Raw genomic sequence first — 18,451 nt, 5'->3', positions numbered from 1 at the left:
GTGGCCAGCTTCAAACACTGAAACCTGTGGGGAGCAGCTAAATGTTTTCTTATATTGAAAGCAAAAGCTATTCTAACTTTGTGGGCTAAAGGATAATAAGGTATGATTTATTTGTTTAGAAAGTTCTTGACATTTCACCAAACACCCCCAGTATTGTTGAATTGGTCACTAATACATTATTCCCTTTACTGTATACTGATGGGAAAAAAGCACATTAGCATTCATCAACTCCAAATGCTTGCTGGGAAAGCCCCATAGGAAATTCTGGTCAAGATTTACACTTTTCTTGAGCAAGTGAGATTTGACAACCCAAACCAAAATTTTAGTTAACAAAGGATGAAGTATTTGAGGTGTATCTACGTAAGCATTAATTGAAGGCACAATATATTATGGGAGAATTGTCTTCTAGCTCATAGCCTTGCTGCCCTTGGTTCTCAATACAGGGAGTCCAAACATTAAATAATGATGGAGTTTCGACTGGAAACTGGTGGCATCCTGTGGCTGTTTCAGAATATTTGACCTTCAGTGCATTTCAGTATGGATTTTGTTTCCATTAAGCAAGGCTTGTAGCAATTTTCCTTTTAATCTTGAAAAATAGAACTGTGGCAAATGGAAACTAAAACTTTCTTCTTTGGATTTGACTTAGAATTTGTTTGAAAATTAGGACTGATAAAACCTTAAATATACAGTAGTTAGGGAAATAATAACTCTCGGGCAAAAATTCTGAAAATTACACCCAACTGCTCTCAATGTCTTTTTCATTCCATAATAATAATTATAACAATAGTGATGCTAGTTCTTTAACATTTCAACATTAATGGTGTCCAAGGCACTTCACAAATAACTGCAATGAGATTTGATGGAAAAAATTACTCAGTGTGCTGTTTCTTGGGACCTCAGGAAGAAAGGGAGGATTGGAAGAATACCCTTCATTCACAAAATACTTTAGATGGAATGAATCATGAGAAGAGAAAAGGAAGACTTTGCAGTGGAGATTCAGGAAGTGAAGTGATCAGGTAACTTGCACAGGGGAGTGAGGGAAGGTAAAACTTTAAAGAGGTACAACAGCTCAAGTGAGGAGCAGCCTCTGACCATGAGTGGTGGTGTTAATGGGGGGGAGGCATCCTCAGCAGGAGGACTGAGGGAGGTAGACTCACAGCCTGGAGCAACAGGTACTCAGCTCACCACTGTGCATGGACCAAGGCCATGAAAACCTCACATGAGCAACAGAGTAGCTGATGGATATTTTCCAGAGGTACCACTGGTAACTGGGGCCAGTGGCAGCATGTGCATGGTCCTGTCTTTGGCACAGGGGTTGGATCTGGGACACAAGGATGGGCAGCCTTTTATTTGGATCTCAGGCACACATCAGAGAAAGGGAACAGGGTGGAAATCTAAAGTGAACTGCTTATCTTCTTTTTCTGTGGTTCAATGCAAACAAAGACATCCCTTGGAGAGACCTCATTTTAAATTTCAAATCTGACTTAATATAGTTCCCTAACTGAACAAGTTTGTGATACAGCAATGGTACAGCAGGCCTAATTTATTTTAGCACATCTACTTCTGGTGAGTGTTAACATATCACATTTTCCTAAAACCTTCCATTCAAGGATGACATTATGCTTTGATAAATTTCACTTCAGTATGAGCAATCTTATAAGAAATATTTTTGTTTTATCATACAGGGTTCACCCTGGAAAGCCCACAGATAGTCTCAGTTCAGTCAGGTTCTGAGTATGTACTTTTCTTGAAGTCAGTGGGGTTGTTTATTATTAGCCAGTTTCCAATTTAAAACACCGATTCTTATGAGAACAGCCTAATTTTAAAACTCTTTCAGGAATTTGCAGCCTTTGCTCTCCTTCCTTGCTGTAACTGCCTCATGGTGGGAGCTTTGTCTGCAGAAGACAGGAGTCCTTGTAAGCCTGCAGCTACACAGCACAAACTGTGCATTAAGCTGAGCATCTCCAGTTCAGTCTTTGGTTAGCCAGCAAAGAGGATCACTTTCTGCTTTGGATGTTCACCACAAACAGAAACTTCTGCTTCCGTGGCAGATCTGATTATGTGCAGGAAAAATTCAAGGAGAGTTTAGCCCTGCTTTCTCTGCCTTCTCCTACCTTCTCACTAGGGAAAGTGGTTGTCCTGAATATCGCACCACCTCTGCTGGCACAAGTGGCTGATTTAGACATTAACGGTAACGAGAGTGAAAAAATTTGGCCTCCAGGTGTGGAGGAGGCAGGCTGAAGGATCCATGAATGATGACAAAGGGGTGTTGGGTTTTTTTTCCCCATCAGACTGCTGGGGATGTAGGAGCCAGGATGCAAGCTTGCTTTCTTGTCTGAAAAGAGGGATTATACTGATCAGAATGTCATAGGAAGCTGCAAGCGAGGCATGAGCACTCACTTTATCTTTCTCAGTGAGGAAGATTGCGTGACAGCTGTGGGGCTTGTCTCAGTAAACAACAGATCACAATTCTTAAACACTCTGCAACATCCTCAGGAGAACAAGAAGTCTTTGGGTTCACTCAGAGTGGGGCTGTGTGTGGCACTGCTTGGTCAAGTGTCTCCAGCTGGTGGTGGGGCACAGGGCTGTGGCCTCAGGACACTGTGCAGTGCTGTGTAGGGTTGCAGGCAAGGTAGTTGAGGAGGGGAGGAAGTGTTTGGGTGTTTGTCCCAGCTGACAGCCACCTTAGGAAAGCCAAATCCATTCTTTCATAAAGTCCTGTGCTATTTAGACACACACCTTTGTTCCTGTAAATCTCAGGCAGGGCAAATAGACATGCTTATGTCTCATGGACACACATCCATATCCACCATATCCATATCCACCACTCTTGCAGCACTATGGCATCCCCTCTTGCTTTGTATTTGCCATGGCCAAGGAGAACCTGAAATGTGTATTTGAGTCACCATCCCTGGAGGTATTTAAAAGAAGAGGAGCTGGGGCCCTTAGGAATGTAGTTCAGTGGTGGACTTGGAAGTGCTGAGTTAATGAACTTAATAGTGGGACATGATGATCTTAGACGTCTTTTCCAACCTAAATGATTTTATGTTAGTTGGGGATCGAGGTCTTGGCGGGCCCCAGCTATAGGAACCACGCTGAAGAGGGACGAACCTCTCTCAAGTTACAGGACTTCTTTCCCAATCCCCAGCCTGAGGCCTGAGGTCTTACCAAGTGAAAGTCTCCTGGCTCCTGGAAGGTCTCCCAGCTTTGCCCTGGTCAGGTCCGGATGGAACATCTGCCCACTCTTCACCATGTGTGAATTAGGAACCCCAGTGAAACAGAGAGGGATGAGACTGACATCTCTGATGGAACAGACTGCTGCATACTGTAGAAATGTGCCAAATTGGGAATGTGAATTGCAGTCCTTCAATATCCTTCCTTGAGGTGGCCCCAGGACAACTTACCAGCATACTGTCCTGTACTGGAAGAGAGCACTAGTTCATGCTTATTATTTTGTGTTTGCTTTATCTGGGATCAAATCCTTGGGTTCTTCCTCATACATTGGTGTGTTTTGCCAGCTGCTCCATATTAATAATAAAAAAGTAAATAAACAAGCAGTTATAATTGTACTTTTGCAAAAATTGGGTTTGGACAAAGTTCTTTATTTTCCATATTGAAACAATTTAGCAATACTTGTTTTGAAGAAACAATTGAAATTTAGGAAATAAAGACTCAAAATGCTTGGTATGCAATATGCAATACTTAGTGCCTCTTGTACACCACATGTGTTACAGATAATTGCACCTTGATGCACCAGCCAGGATCCCTAAACCCATGTAACAATTGGAACCACTGAGACATTAAATAGTTTCACGATTTGCTCAAGACAGAGAACTCCTATGTCAGTGCTGTTGGACTCTTGGGACCATGCCTACATCTCCAGCTGTCATTTCTCTCTTGGGGTGGAAGAAGCTCAGCAAGATCAGTTCATAGAGGAGCTGCAGACATTAAGGGAAGAGGCACAAAATCATCCAGATCTTTAAATGTCACTATGTTTATTGTGATTCTTATAGCTCTGTGGAAGCAAGACCTGAGTCTTTAGCTTGGGGATTTTTTCCTTCAGGATGGTAAAAAACAGAGCCTTTTCTTCTGTCCTGTTCTATTCCTTGGCTGCTGAGGGATAGGACTACTCCTTCTTTTGCAAGACCAAGAAAAAAAGTAGTATTCTTTCTTTTTCCAGTCATCTCCTATCCACATGTTCTGGGACAGTTTGGAGAGGGACATTAGCAACTCTTGCTTCTCAGATCTCATGGAAAAGGAATGGTTCACTGCAAGCTGTTATCACAGTGACTCACAGGCTGCTCATGGGTTCATTGTTCTTTCATCTGAGAAAGGGCTTTGTAGTTGGTCAAGACAGGAGAAATTGTTTGAGTGGGCAGGAAATTAGGTAGAAACATTTCCAGAAGGTGAAGACTGCTAGAAAAGAAAGCAGAAATGGGAGGAGAGGTGAATATGGGGTCAGAAGGGTAAACGGAATGAAACCATGAAACTGAGACAGCTGGAAGAACATCTGAGTTGGGTTTAGGTATTAAGGGGAGAGAGAAGGAAACTGCTGGTTTGACCTGTTTTGTAGGAGGGCATGTATTCTGTCAACAGCCTTCTAAGTCCTCAGAGCTCTAAGTGGAGATCAGAGATTTGAGAATACAATGACACTGGAAATTGCAGCAGTTGGGATGAGGACATATTTAATGTACAATTAAAGATTTCAATGGATCAGGTTTAAAGAAAGAAAGAAAGAATACCAGTAATGAGGTGGAGGTGGTGATGGGAAGACAAGACAGGAGGGTGATATGTGTGTGTAGGAGGACTTCTGGGGTAAAGCCAGATTGAGTTTTTTGGCCTCATAAGTAAAGTTGAACTCTGAGTGCTGACACATTTGTTTGCTCAGCTCTGCTCGTGCAGCAAAAGATTTCTCCCTCCCCTGATAAATTTGCTAAATTGTGGAGTGGTTTTGTGTTGTGGAGGCTACTCTTAAAACTCAGCATGGAGTGGGAGTAAAAGTTAATGTCCAAAGTCTATTGCACTAACCTGTGGTGTAGCCTACAACTGAGAGCTAAAATTTAAAATGAAGCTGATATTAAGATATGATTCACTGTCAGTCCAATAAAGATAATGCTGTAATTTCACTGTGACTTCTATGCATTCTTGGAAATGTCCACACTTGCAGCATTGAGAAGACAGGTGATAGTGTGGCTGGGTAATCATTAGCATTCTCAGCTTTGGTTACAGTCTTGTTTGCCTTGTCTCTGATGGGTCTGGTCAGGGGCCCACACAGAATGGATAATGTGGCCTCGGTCTTAGCAGGCAAGTGTCTACTTCATGGAAAATCTCTGAATACTGAGGATAATTGAAGCAGAGGACAGTCTGAGATGGTAGGTCTGATTCTGAAAAGGGGACATTTCATCAGTCTATACCAAGAAGAGAGCCTGAGGCCTTTCCTTGTTTTACAATATGATTTGCATCTCTTGGTCATGGTTCAAATCCAATACTGGGAGCCCTCCAGCCTAGTGGGTGGTCTGAAATAAAACTGAGTGGTTGAGTACTTGCAAACTGGAGTATCTGCCAATCACTATACATAATCTGCCCTGTGCTGAAGCAAATCAAAAGGGGAGGACGTTCTACTAGTTACAGAAATCATGGCTGTCATCTGGGCTTTGCCAGAAGTGGTCCAGTGCTCACACACAGTAATTAAGCATGTCGTGAACTAGTAAGCTGAGTTAAGAGAACTTAAAAGAGACCATGCTGAGGCAGTAAGGGAAGCATTAAATGTGTGCTCAAGTTAGCACTGCACAAAAGTAGGTCTGAGTATCTGCAGAACAGGTACTTCTTTATTGCCATTGAGTCTGACAGGTCCAAAGTGCTGTGTATGCTCTACTTCATTGCTCAAACTTTTACTGTTGAATCAGCCTGTTTTACAGAGCCTTACGTAAGGTATGGGATTCAGGTTATCTTTTCTGGAATGGAGACCCTCTGAATTTATCTCTCTAATGGTCTTTTTATGATCTCTTTGAAGCTTTTCTGTGCAGTCCTAGGATAGCAGCATGGTTAGTCTGTACTTGTGGGTATACCCTCGTTTTACACAAAGAATAATCCTTGGTCCTGTTCAGTTTAGTTTCTTTTGCTTCAAAAAGGAAATCCTTGCTGAGAATTATTTTCCAAGAGCTGTTCCTGAACAGCACTGTGGGTAGCCATACTCCATACATCTACAATGGCTTTGTGATTTCAAGGCACAGGCATTTAACCTCTCTGCTCTTGCGTGATGTGTGCTGGGTGCACAAAGCTGTTACAGCCTGCTGGGGATGGGAGTGACAAGTGGGCTTAAGTGAGGTGAAGCAGTGAATGCTGTCCTTCAGACAGGGAAGCCCCAGCTCAGTGTTTACATATTTCCTTCCTCCAAAACACACAGAGGAAGGGGTGAGGTTGGGAGCAGTTGCTTTTGAGGAGATGAATACTCAAGTATTACCAGGTTAACCACATCTTAAGAAACGGATCCAAAACCTATCAAACTCAGTGTTAAACTGACAATGATTTGAAAAGCTTCTGGATCAGGCCCTTAAACCCAGCTCCTGTAATTTGGCTTGCTGTCCTTTGTGCACCTGAGTAATCCTGGTCCCAGCTCTGTGCTCTGAGAAAGTCAGAGCAGAGCAGTGTGCTAGAGGCTGCAGGGAGCACCCTCTGAAATGGCAGAGGGCCTCTTTTCACCTTGTCTCAGGCTTGCATAATAGCTGAGCACAGCTGTGCCTGCAGACTTACATTTCCTTCAAAGCTTTGTCTTCTTTGCAGCTGGATACCTGAACCACCTTGAGCTGTAGAGGGACTCATGGAGCTTTAGAGGTTCTGAATCAGATATCTGGAGATGGATGGCGTTGGAAACTATTAAACTTTTGTTCGTTAGTTTTCATGTGGAGGAAGTGAGAGCATGGATCTTTAACCCCCTGGAAATGATTAGAGACGAAAAGCACAAAGGAGGCCTTGATGAACATTTTGCCCCTAAGCCATGTGGTTCCTAGTTTTCCATCTCCTGCTGCTGACATGCAAAGCCAGAGCCTTGGTTTTTAATTTTTCATACTGTTTTTAAACAGATACTTTTGCAAATGTAAACATACCCCAGCACTGAATGTTTCCAGCCAAATTAAAGAGTCAGCACTGGAAAAATCAGCCTTCAGAAGAAGGTCAAATACAAGCAATCTCTGGAGTTCATTGGGTCCATATGTGTAAACTTCAGCTAATATGGGGTGGACCTAGGGCAGCACTTACCTTGAAGTGCTGATTTAGTTTCAGAGTGAAGCTGAAAATGTTTTTAGGGATGCCTGTGGTCTGAGCAGTAGATTTGAACGTGTTGAATGAAAAAAGACCCATGTCCTGATTCTTGGTTGCAGTTGCATTCCCTCTTAACAGGAAGAAAGAAGTTTGGGAAGGAAAGTGTGCCATTTGGCATTAATTCTGACAACCTGCATTTATACATTCTTATCTGGGACCATGCTGGGTTTAATAATCTCCAACTACATGCCTATAAAAGCTTAATTTTGCTATGAGGATGCATGCCTTTCAGCCTTTAATTTAATAACTGGGAAGGGTTTCTTTATAAGTTGTACCACCTGCAGTACTAATAGAAATCAAGACACTGCCTGTTATTTCTGGGGCTTGATTGACATTTGAGCCAACTTGGAAAGATTCAAGCAAACTACTGCCTTTAATTTTTAAAAAAATATTTTTACCTGTAGTTTGTCAGAGCTTGCCATTAAAAGGAAGCACTGATGAGTGTACCTCTCTGAAGTGGTGAGCTTTGGCTTAGAGCAGCAGATGAAGAAATATTCGTCTTGCCATTGCACTCTAATAGTGGGTTAGTTAGTAGGAAAGAGTCAGTAGAAGGGGAGGTAAAATGACAAGAGAAATTATGGCCTAAAAGCAGGATCATTAAAAGATATCATCATTATATGGCAATCCTCTAGTTCTACCCCCATCACCAACAGAAATGCCAAAAGATCTGCAGCATGTCAGCCAGCTAACCTGCCTGAAAGGTGTTATTGTTGCTGGTTCTGCTGCTTGGCTCAGAAATATCTCTGCAGCTGAAGAGCTACAGGAAAAGAAGTCAGAGCCCCATTAGTTAGGAGAATGCCAGAGGTGAAACTGCAGTGCCTCCCTGGTGCTAGTACATCATTAAGGGTCCCAGAGGAGTGTAGGAGGTGGAGATGCTTGAAGGTTAGAGGAGTTATTCCTTAACTCATGCCTTTTCATTGAAAAGCAGAGGAGGTACACGTGTTGTGTGTGGTTACACAGTGTGACAGGAATGCTGAGAAGGGCTGAAACCCTCCAGCTCCCAGCAGTAGAGTTTTTATTATTGTGAGGATGGAGGTCTCGCTGTTGGAGGGGCCCTGGCAGCATCCAGACAGGCAGGGCATTGGGCCAGGTCAGATGGTGTCCAGCTCCGTGGTGAGGGACTATAGGAGCTGTTATGACACAGGGTGATGTTTGGAGCAGAGGCAGAAGCTCCATGACAAGGTCCTGCTTTGGAAAGTGAGGCAGGCCATGTAGATTTTAGGGACTTTTTATATGTGTTTTCTTAAGGTTTTGATAACTTAAGGGCTTGATTGAGGTTGGTCCACCCCTGGAGGGAGAAAGGACTTAAAATTGCCCAACAAATATCCCTATATCAAAGGTTTTAAACCATTGCACATCTGCAATCCTGTGAAACATGCCAAGACACTACAGGCCTTAGTGAGATTCCTCATCAGCATTGTCCTCTTTCCCCTGCGGAAGGGGAAACTAATGCCTGCAACAAAGCATTCAAACCTGCCTTCAGTAAGAATTCTCAATTTATCATTTGGGGTGTAAAATGACAGTGGAACATGTTTTTTTAGAGCTCTTTTGAACTGGTGTGAACTCCATCATTATTGTTATGAGTCATTGGGTCATTGGCCCATATATTGGTATCCTGCTGGTATGAGACCAGAAGATATTACCTTCCATGCTGAGCCTCCTGGATCTTCAACAACCAGTCCTTATATGAGGCAGAGCTACCTGTCAACAGGTCACAGAGGGATTACAGTCCTACTGATTTGGTCTATCTGTGCCTCGCCCCTGAGGTATTTGGTATTCTCCATATATTTTACAGCCAGAGTAGTTAACAGAATAAATTCTCAAGAGAAGTCTTCGCAATAAAGCTGGATGACTTTCTGAAAGATACATTTAAATGTATTCCCAGTTATTTTTGTGCAATAAAGGTGTAAGGTAAAATATTGAAATTCTTTGGTCTGTAATATACACAAGGTCAAAGTTGGTAGTGTTATTGAAAGATAGGATGCTGTGAATGCCCTAGCATCATGCCTGAGGGTACCCTAAAAATAGTAATTCACCCTTTTTCTTTTAAAGCAGGTATATTTTTTTATTACAACAGGACTTCCTGCCCTAGATTGCTCAGTTGATGTTAATAGATGTAACTTCTGGAAGAGCTTTGTCTCTTAGAGCAAAACATAGTCAGATCTATTGTTTTGCATTTTGGACAGTTGCTTAGATGGGCAAATCCAAGGCAGTTGATAGTCCCAAGCCTGTGCAATTGCTCAGCCACAAAGATTCTGTGATGAAACCCAACATCCCACCATCTAAAAATGAAGGAAGGAATTAGTTGATAGGCTGTGAAATGCTAGGTAAAGTGAAACCTAGAAGAGAATCTAAGACCTGAAAGAGAAGACAAAATCTGTCATTGAAGCAGCCAGGTCTTCAGTGCAGACCACCAGTACTCCAACTTGATTCTTCATGAGTTGGCACAGCCTCCTCTTTCTGGCAGGCAGCATTTCCCTTTGGTTAGCACAGAAGGCAAGGTTGGGGAAGTGTTAACAGCAGGCAGCCTCATCCCTTTACCCCACTTAATCCTGACACTGAAGATGTTTCCTCAGTTTTAACAGAAGTAAAATCGAGCTGCTGTTGTCTCTGAAACCCATGGTGACACTCCATCATGGATGGGAAAATAACTGCTGAGACAGCTTTGTGTTTATGTGTGGGTTTTTTTACACATTCTGCTGAGAATCAGAATAAATAGAAACCTTTTAAAGAGATTATTAATTAGCCTTCCCCTGACAGATAGCTCAGTAGGAAATCCATTAGTGGATGTCTGGGTGAACTCACTGCTTCTGGAGCAGCTTTACTGTTTTCTGCTTTCTCATTTTCATTGCAGATCTGAAGCCCTGGGTGTCGAATTTCACCTATCCGGGTGTGCATGACTTTTCTCAGCTTGCACTGGATGCCAACAGGAACCAGCTCATTGTGGGAGCAAGGTAAAGATGATCTTTTTATCAGTCTAGGGTTGCTGCTCAAGCTCTTTCCCTTCAGGTTCTGGCTTCAGAGGAGAGTGTGTTTCTAGCTTATGTGGCCAGTTTCCCCTCAAGAAGAAAGCTATAATTTATGTAGAGGGATTTAGACATCTAGTATAATTGCAAAGAAGAGAAAATTACTAGAATTAAAAAGGAAAAAAAAAAAAGAAAGATGCAATCAAAAAGACTGGTTAATGAAGCAGAATGCTGGCATCTCACTCAGTATTATGAATGTTAGAAGAGCTACAGTAAATCATTCTGCATCATCCCTCTGCCAGCACAGAATTTGACTTTATGGTTTATCTTCCTTGGCGAGATTTTTCGCTCAGAGCCAGGTTCATCCACACACCTTTGTGTAAGTGATAGCGCCAATGTGAATGGTTGCTTTTTTCTCTCTTAGAATCCACTTCAGAACTTGTTTGCTTCATCTGGCTGATGAAGATCCTCACCCAATGTGTTCTGGTGCAACTCTTTTTTCTGGTCCATTGTATATAATTAGCATGTATTTTCCTTTATTTTTAAACATTATTTTTATTTAGGATGTCACAAGAGGAGAGAGGAAACACATAAGATAAGCACAGGCAAGGTCTTACAAATTTAGAGATGCATTTGTAATGGGGAAAAGAGTTATGCTTCAGTGAAATAATATATGTCAGAAGTGGTTGAATCATGAGCCCCAACAGCAACTATTTTTATTGTATAATAAACAGATAAGACAAGCCAAAAACAAACAAACAAACAAAAAAAGCCAGCCAAAAAACCCCACAAAACAACTAAGCATGGTCTAACAAAATCAGTTAAAATATAACATTTAGAATCAGATAACATTGTGGAATCAGTCTCTGCTATCAACTAAAACAGAGGGAGAGCGCTTTCTTCCCAGTGTATTCAGCAGTAGAGGACAGGGACATGAGGAGCAGAGGTGGAAGAACTCATGGTATGAGGAACAGAAAAGAGCAAGATATGTAGCAGAAGGAGAGTTTTGTACTCCACAGAAACAACTGAATTGTGATTTAATATATGTTTTCTGCCTGTGTATGTGCAGTAAATAACACACTTACCTTCCTGTAGCTGTTCAAATTGCCAGAGGCCCTCCTGCTTTTCATACAGAACCATTTTACTTTTCAAGCTGAGGCTTCACTTGTGCTGGGATCTTTAACCAGAAATGATTAATATTTATTACTTCAGAACAGCATTTCTTTGGGGATGGCTGTGAACAGTGCCTTCTGCCAGGCATTGCACAGGCACAGTGCTCTGAGGAATTTGTGGTTTACATAATTGGGCTGCACAGCAGGTTTCCCCCACACAGTCCCTCACCCCTCCTCAAACCCCACAGCAGGTCCTGAAGGGACTCTCTGCCTCCCCAAGAGTTTGTTATGAGTGTGGTTAGACAGGGGTACAACATCATCACAAACAGGGGAGTGACAGCAAAGCTGCGTTCCCAGTGCAGGTACACTGTATTGCAGGGTATTGCCTCATGAGGAAGCACTGACAAGTTTTAATAGAATTTGCTTGGAAAAGTCAGTTTTCACGAAGCACAACCCACCTGACTGGGAGACTGAAAGTTTCAGCGGTGCTGCACAGCTGTACTGAGCAGCTCAGGGAACATTTAATGAAGATGTAATTTCCCAGGGTGGTGGTGTTTTTTTTTTTTTGTTTTGTTTTGTTTTTTTTTTTTTTGTTGGATACACATGGTTGGTGTGGAGAAAGTGGGAAGTGCTGAGCCCATTTCCTCATCTCAGCTCCACCCTGTGGGAGGTGACAGGGAGAGGTTCTTGAAAATGGGGTGTGGATGGAGTCCTTGGTGCTGCATGGCTCCGGGTGTGCTGAGCTGTGCCTGAGAAATGGGAAGGGGAAGTAAAGCTTTTTCTGTTCCCTCCTTCCCTGATAAATCCACACCTTGTTCTGGACTATTTTTAGGGGTGATTTTTTGAGTCATTAGTTGCTCGTGCACCATCTGCTTGAATTTGCAAATGAAACAATACCTCAAAGAGATAGGAGCTGTCTCTATCCATCTCTGCAGGGTGTAATTTATGAAACCTAAATTTAAATGTTAACCATGTTTAAATGTGCTGCTGTAGATCACATTAGTAGTAATGCCAGCTATTCTGGGGTTGTGGAAGGAGTTTGGGATCAGGGTGGCGTTTATAAGTACTCCCACTTCTCAATTTCCTGGTTAACATCATTCTCTTAGATGATAGTGTTATAAATTATTTCAGACTACTTCTGTCTGTCTCTATTTAAAAGCAGTATGACCTCACCACAGCATCTCTTTGGCTTAGTTTGTCCTGTGTTTCAAAGCTTCATAGAAAATACTTCCTAGAAAACCAGGGGGTTCACAAGAGTTTTTGGTTTCAGGAATTGGACACAGCGTGACTGAAACTGTAAGAGGTATTGAGGGCATGCCATGCAGACAGGGAGCTGGAATAACATGAGCCAAAGATTTTTAAGCTTTATCCTTATCTACGAGCCCTCCTTAAATGACTGGTGCTGTCTGAGAGGAAACCAGAGGAGTTTGATAACTCCACTGCACCAAACACCTGCCAAGTTAAAATCCCAGAAACAAAAGAATTAGTTTCAAAAGCCCACCATGGTTTCTAAGCAACGTATTTACTTGTCACATCATTTGTAAAATCCAAATGCTTGTGAGAAAGGATATGAATAGTTTAGAACATTGTAAATCTACACTACCCATATTATGAGTCACATTTCATTAAGTATAAAAACACACATTTCAAAAATTCATAACCTTCATTTTGACTCACAGTTCGCATGTTTTGTTTTTGTTTTGGATATAGTGTTAGTGTTTTAATGTACTGTTTTTCTTCTGTGAATGAGTAATTGTTTTGAAATATTTGCTGCTTTTTTCAGCTCTTGAGCACAAGTGATCCCTATTTGAGCTTATTTTAATGGGAGGAAAAGCTATAATCTAGACCTCATTTTTCATGAGAAAAAAACTTGAAAATATGGTCACAGTGATTTCACCTGTCTGTTGGAGAAGCACTGCTCTGCTGTCTCACCTGTGCTGTAGGCAGGGTGCCCAGGCCCCAGGGAGTGTGAGTTTTGTGGAGGAGGGACATGGTGTAGCTGTGACATTCCACCTCCTCAAGGAGCCTTACTCCTTGAGACTGTCTCATTGCTGGCTGGGCACAGACAGGAGCCAATAAAGAAGTGATGACGTGAAAGACCCTGCTTGGAGGCAGGCCAAAAATCATGCTTCACAAGAGCTCCCTGGCGAGGACAACGTGAAAGGTGTAAAGGAGGGTGGTTGAGACACCCTGTGACAATCTGGCACAGCAGCAAGCTGAAGGGAAACAGCTTGGGCAACAGGAGGATGGCACCCAAACAAATGACTGTACAGAGTGTCTGGGAAGTCCTAAGGGAAATATTTGACTTTTCCCAGAAGGAAACTACAGGGGTGTGAGCTTGGAGCCATAGCCTTATGGGGCTGCAGATGCAAGAGGCATGGCTATGAGGGTCAGCTGTTCACAGTGAGTGGAGGTATTACTGAGGAGAACCAGCCAGAAAGCATCATGGCCAGAAGCCCTCACAGTTTTGCCTGCCAAGAGTGCTGTCAGCTCCATCAGGAGATGGGAAAGGACCATCCCCCATGGCACAGGGAAGTGCAGCTCAGCAGCCCCTCTCACAACTGGCTGTTACCAACAAGAGCCCAGAGGTGGAGAGTAGGAAGCAAAAGCTGCATCAGGGGACTCCAAGCTGGCAAATAAAGTGCTCATCAGTATGGACTGCCAGACTTCTCTGCAATAAATGTAAAACTACTAAGCTGCTGGTGATGTAAGTCTTGATGCTTGACAGAGGTGATTTTCCTACTTGATTTAGAGCTGATCTGGATGTGCCTGTTACTGCCAAGTAGATAGGTGCAAGAGAGGAGATATTATAGAATCATAGAAAGGCTTGGGTTGGTAGGGACCTTAAAGATCATGTAGTTCCAACCCTCCCACCATGGACAAATATGCTACCCACTAGATCAGGTTTCTCAGGGCCCCACTAAACCTGGCCTTGAACACTTCCAGAGATGGAACATCAATATGGTTAGTTTGGGGAGCAGGGAAGGTGCTGTATGAATTTTCAAGGGTTGTTTTAGGGGAAGCACAGCAGGCTAGGCACACCCTTTTCTGACTATTATGCTTCTGGCTGTATAAGCATTAAAAAAAAGTCTGGATCATGTGTGCTTAGGAGCTGAAAGCTGAGTAGAATGACTGATGTCTCAAAAGAGTTCCTTCAAGTTGCAGCTTGCAGAAATATGGCAGATTGTAAATATATTCTAGGACCCTTAACCAGCAGGTTTGGCACCCTGAGTTTATTGAAAGTCTCTGGTGTATGATAGATTAGTCTGTCAGGCACCAGGTTACATGCAGATTTGTGGCTGAACATAGGCTCTTTCCTGCCTGTTTGGTAAAAAGCTCCAGAGCACTGCAGTAAAATGCTCAAAATCTGTGCTTGTCAGAAAATATTACTCTTACCCTTGGGCACCTTCAATTCTGTCCACATCTGGACTGCCACTAAACCTTTAAGTCTCCATAGATAATGTTGTCTAGGCAGAAGGCATTTTGCAAACCAGGAAATTCAGTGGCAGCAGTTGGGTCAGAGTAGTTCCACAGATCCACAGAGTATCAAATCTGTCAGCAATACTTACTGTTGCTAAATGATCAGAGCCTCTCACCAACATTCATTCTCACAGGGCTTCACTGAGGCAAGAAAGCACTAATAATTTCACACTGTAGATGGGAATCCAAGGCCAAGAGATATTAAGAGCCACCCTGTCCTATGAAAAGGCTGTGGTGTTGAGGCACGTGAATATATAACATATCTAAAACCAGTACAGTACTGCACCTAACATAGCTACTCCTGAAGTGAGACTGCACTTTCTGAAGACACCAGTCAAGGTCTGCACAACCTCAGTCTGCACTTGACTAATGTGGACATAGCCAAAGCTCTTCTCTGGGCTCAGAAAATCCATGGCAGAGGTGTAATTTGAACCCCGTACTCTTGAAAACACTTGATATTTTAATCATTTGCTCTCAGCCTCGCTTCTCTAAAGAAGATGCAGAATGTTCATGGAACCCTGTGATTCCCATGCACTTACACTGGGAAAGTTGGGCTTCAGCATGGCCAAAAAAGTCAAGTCTCATATAGCATGGAGAGACTAACATGCAAACAAGTTAACATTGGGCACAACCACACGAGCTTTGCCAACAGTTATACAGTCCACAGGCTTGCCCTGAAACAGACAGGAGTGGTGTGCCATTTGTCCCTGTTAGCATCTGACTAATGGATTTTTCTCAATACTTTTCTGAAAAAAAATGGACCGAGCCATTTCAGGTGGCTTTGCACTATTTTTGCACAGTCTTATGCCAGCTTTACCCCCTGCTAAGTCACATTGGGCTGAGAAATTACCTTGCCAGTTGAGGTATTAATGAGGACGTGAGCAAGCAAAGAGCATGATAATGTTTTTGATTATATCCAGATCATAGGTGGGCAGCTGAAAGTGCTAGGGCAGAGAAATGGAGAGAAACAAATGCCTTCTTTTCTCACTGTGATTTTTCCTATCAGACAAAAGAATGCTCTAATTAAAGTTGCATCCTTGTATCATAGACTGGAGAGGGGCAGATAACATGGCAATGTGAGGGGGGAAAAAAACCCAGATCAGTCTCTGAAATTAACAGAGACTTTCAAAGGGTCATACCTTTTTTTAAAAGACATTGCTTGACCTGTGATATAAAGAATGTGGTGAAGGTGAGAAAGCTGTGATTAGCCACTGCAGCTAGTTAAATCCATAGTTGGGGTGCACAGTTTCTTTACAAAGGGAACAAAAGTGTGATTTCAAGTGTAGGTTTTAATCTCTCTGGTTGAGTCTGGAATAGTTCAAAGGGAGATCTTCCTCTCTGAAACTCTGCCAGTGAGGTCAGCTCAGCCCTTGTATAAAGTGTGGAGGGTGAAGCCTCACTGGGTGTCTGTTTTTTGCCTATAGGGCTTGCTTTCCTCGGCTGGTCTGCAACTAGTCTGAATTTGGCATACCCTAAATCTATACTGTTCTTGCCTTATACCCCTTGGGGTGGAGGGGAAAAGGTGTGGAAAGGATGAAGGACAGTTTTTATGATTATGGGATTCTGGGAGGTTTAGAGCCTGGCCCAAGTTTTGTTCAAAGTGTAATTTTTTTTTCTTAGTTTAAATTCATGCATTTTTTCAAGCATTCACATTCAAAGAATGTGAATTTTAGTTAGCTCAGAATAGATTAATCAAATAAAATGCTATACTGCAACGCTGTCAGGTTGTTGGAAGGCATCCATGTGCAAAAGAAGCTGCAGCTGTAGGAGGGCAAAGGGGCAGTTTGGCACATTAATGTTGCACGTGGAGAAGAGGGTGAGGCAGTGGAAATCTCTGGTCTGTCATCTTTTTCAGCAGGGAAAACAGCTGGTCCTTCAAATTGTCTGCAAGGCAGCACCATCTACCTTTCTGCAAGTGACCTCAGCATTGTTGTGGGGCTGAGCACTTTCACAGCCAGTGCCTGCACAGCCAGTGCTGTGTGAAAGGCAATCTTCATGCAGCACTGGCTGATAGGAAGCATCTTTACACAGCAAATTGCAGGCCTCACTAGGAAAATATCTCATATTCCAGAATAAATGAAAATTGGTGATACCCTATCATGAAAGCAGCCACCCATGAGAGGCTCACTTGCTTTAGTAATGCACTGAGAATAATTAAGTTTGAAGATTGTGTTTCTCAGAGTGGGATGGGTGCAAACACAAGGTCAGGATACTTTGGCAAAAGCCTTGGAGACTTGGACATAATGTGTTTTACAACATCACAGAATGGGGCTGCAGAGCAATTTTCCTCTGCATTACTGAGAATACTTGCTCTTGCTCTGGTTAAGGTAGTGATATGTCAGTTTTATATGGCACAGCTCACCACAGTGGTTTGCATATCACTTTATATCCAGATGTTTAGGTGCTAAGCTACTGTTCTGTGCCACTGCAAAGGTATAAAAACCCAGCAAAGAGAAGGGATTGTTGGGCAATAACTAAATCTCACCAGCCAAGTCTATCAGTATTTACATACAAGTCATGTTGAATGCATCTAGAGAAATGAGGATGTTTATCAGCCTAAGTAGGCAAGTGGGGAGGCTGCCAGGGAAGATCTGAACAATAATCAGTCATCAGAAGAAGAGGAATTTTATGTTGTGACTTGCTGAAAGTGATGGGCAAATAGGAGAGCAAAGGTCCCTGTGTGTCTCAAGGTGCTGTAAGTGCTTTGTGACTGCAGCTGGATGAGAGAGAAAGAGAGGAGCTGTCAGCCATATGTCAAAAAAGACTTGAGGTGGCATGTGGGATAATATGTGGTGGTCTGAGAGATGGAGTCACTCTTCCAAGAAAATAAGAACAGACCCACACATGAGTTTTGAAAATTTGGCTCAGTTTTCATCTCTGAGATTTTAAAGAAACTCATGTAGTGAAAAAGAGGGAAGAAATTATAACAAAACAAAAAAGAAAGTTGACCCTCATTTGATAAATATATTCAAACAATATTACAAAAAAAATCCCAATCCCCATTCTTTGAAGTGTCTCATGAACATAGCAAATACTATAACCCCTATAGTTATAGTTATATATAACTATAAGGATTTGGAATCACTCTGCAATGAGGCTTTGCCTCTCCTGCCCTGGGGAAAGAGAAGGGCCAGAGACATCTGAGCCAGCTTGCTATTCCCTTTGCAAACTGACAGAAGAGGGGACAAGGCTGTCGATCCAAAGGCCAATCCCCTTTCTGCTTCTCCCTTCCCCAGCAGCCTCCATCCATCTAGATTTCTGCATATTGGCATAGCCCAAGTGTGCCTCAGCTTTGCTGTTGTCCTGCCCGCTCTGCAGCTGTGTCTGCCTCTTTTGACTCTTCCTAGAGCTGGCCCTGAATACACAACATCAAGAGGAGCAGAGCTGTGCCATGTACCCTGTGCCATTAAAGCTGATGGTAGTTCTCCATTGAATGCAATATAGAGGAATTTCATCCTCGTTTCCACAGAGAAGTACTAACTGGGCTTCAGTGCAACACAGAAATGGTAGCTGAGCCCCTGCCTTAATTTGGAAGCTGTTTAATAGGAATGATATGCGCCTGCATAAGGATCC

The 18,451-nt window shown here is 42.7% G+C and overlaps 1 protein-coding gene across 8 annotated transcripts in view; it reads left to right on the top strand.

Moving 5' to 3' along the window:
* Window positions 1-18,451, top strand: part of SEMA5B (semaphorin 5B) — a 267,706-nt gene that overhangs the window by 139,832 nt on the left and 109,423 nt on the right. For all 8 annotated transcript variants that reach the window (XM_083865131.1, XM_083865130.1, XM_083865129.1 and 5 more), the window contains one exon: window positions 10,175-10,274. In XM_083865131.1, coding sequence (XP_083721257.1) covers window positions 10,175-10,274 — 100 coding nt within the window. The remainder of the gene's footprint in view (window positions 1-10,174; window positions 10,275-18,451) is intronic.

This window comes from Zosterops lateralis (assembly GCF_965231275.1).
Source record: "Zosterops lateralis genome assembly, chromosome: 7".
NCBI classification, from domain to species: domain Eukaryota; kingdom Metazoa; phylum Chordata; class Aves; order Passeriformes; family Zosteropidae; genus Zosterops; species Zosterops lateralis.
Note: the sequence above shows the minus strand (reverse complement) of the source record. Positions and strands in the feature narration are given on the sequence as shown.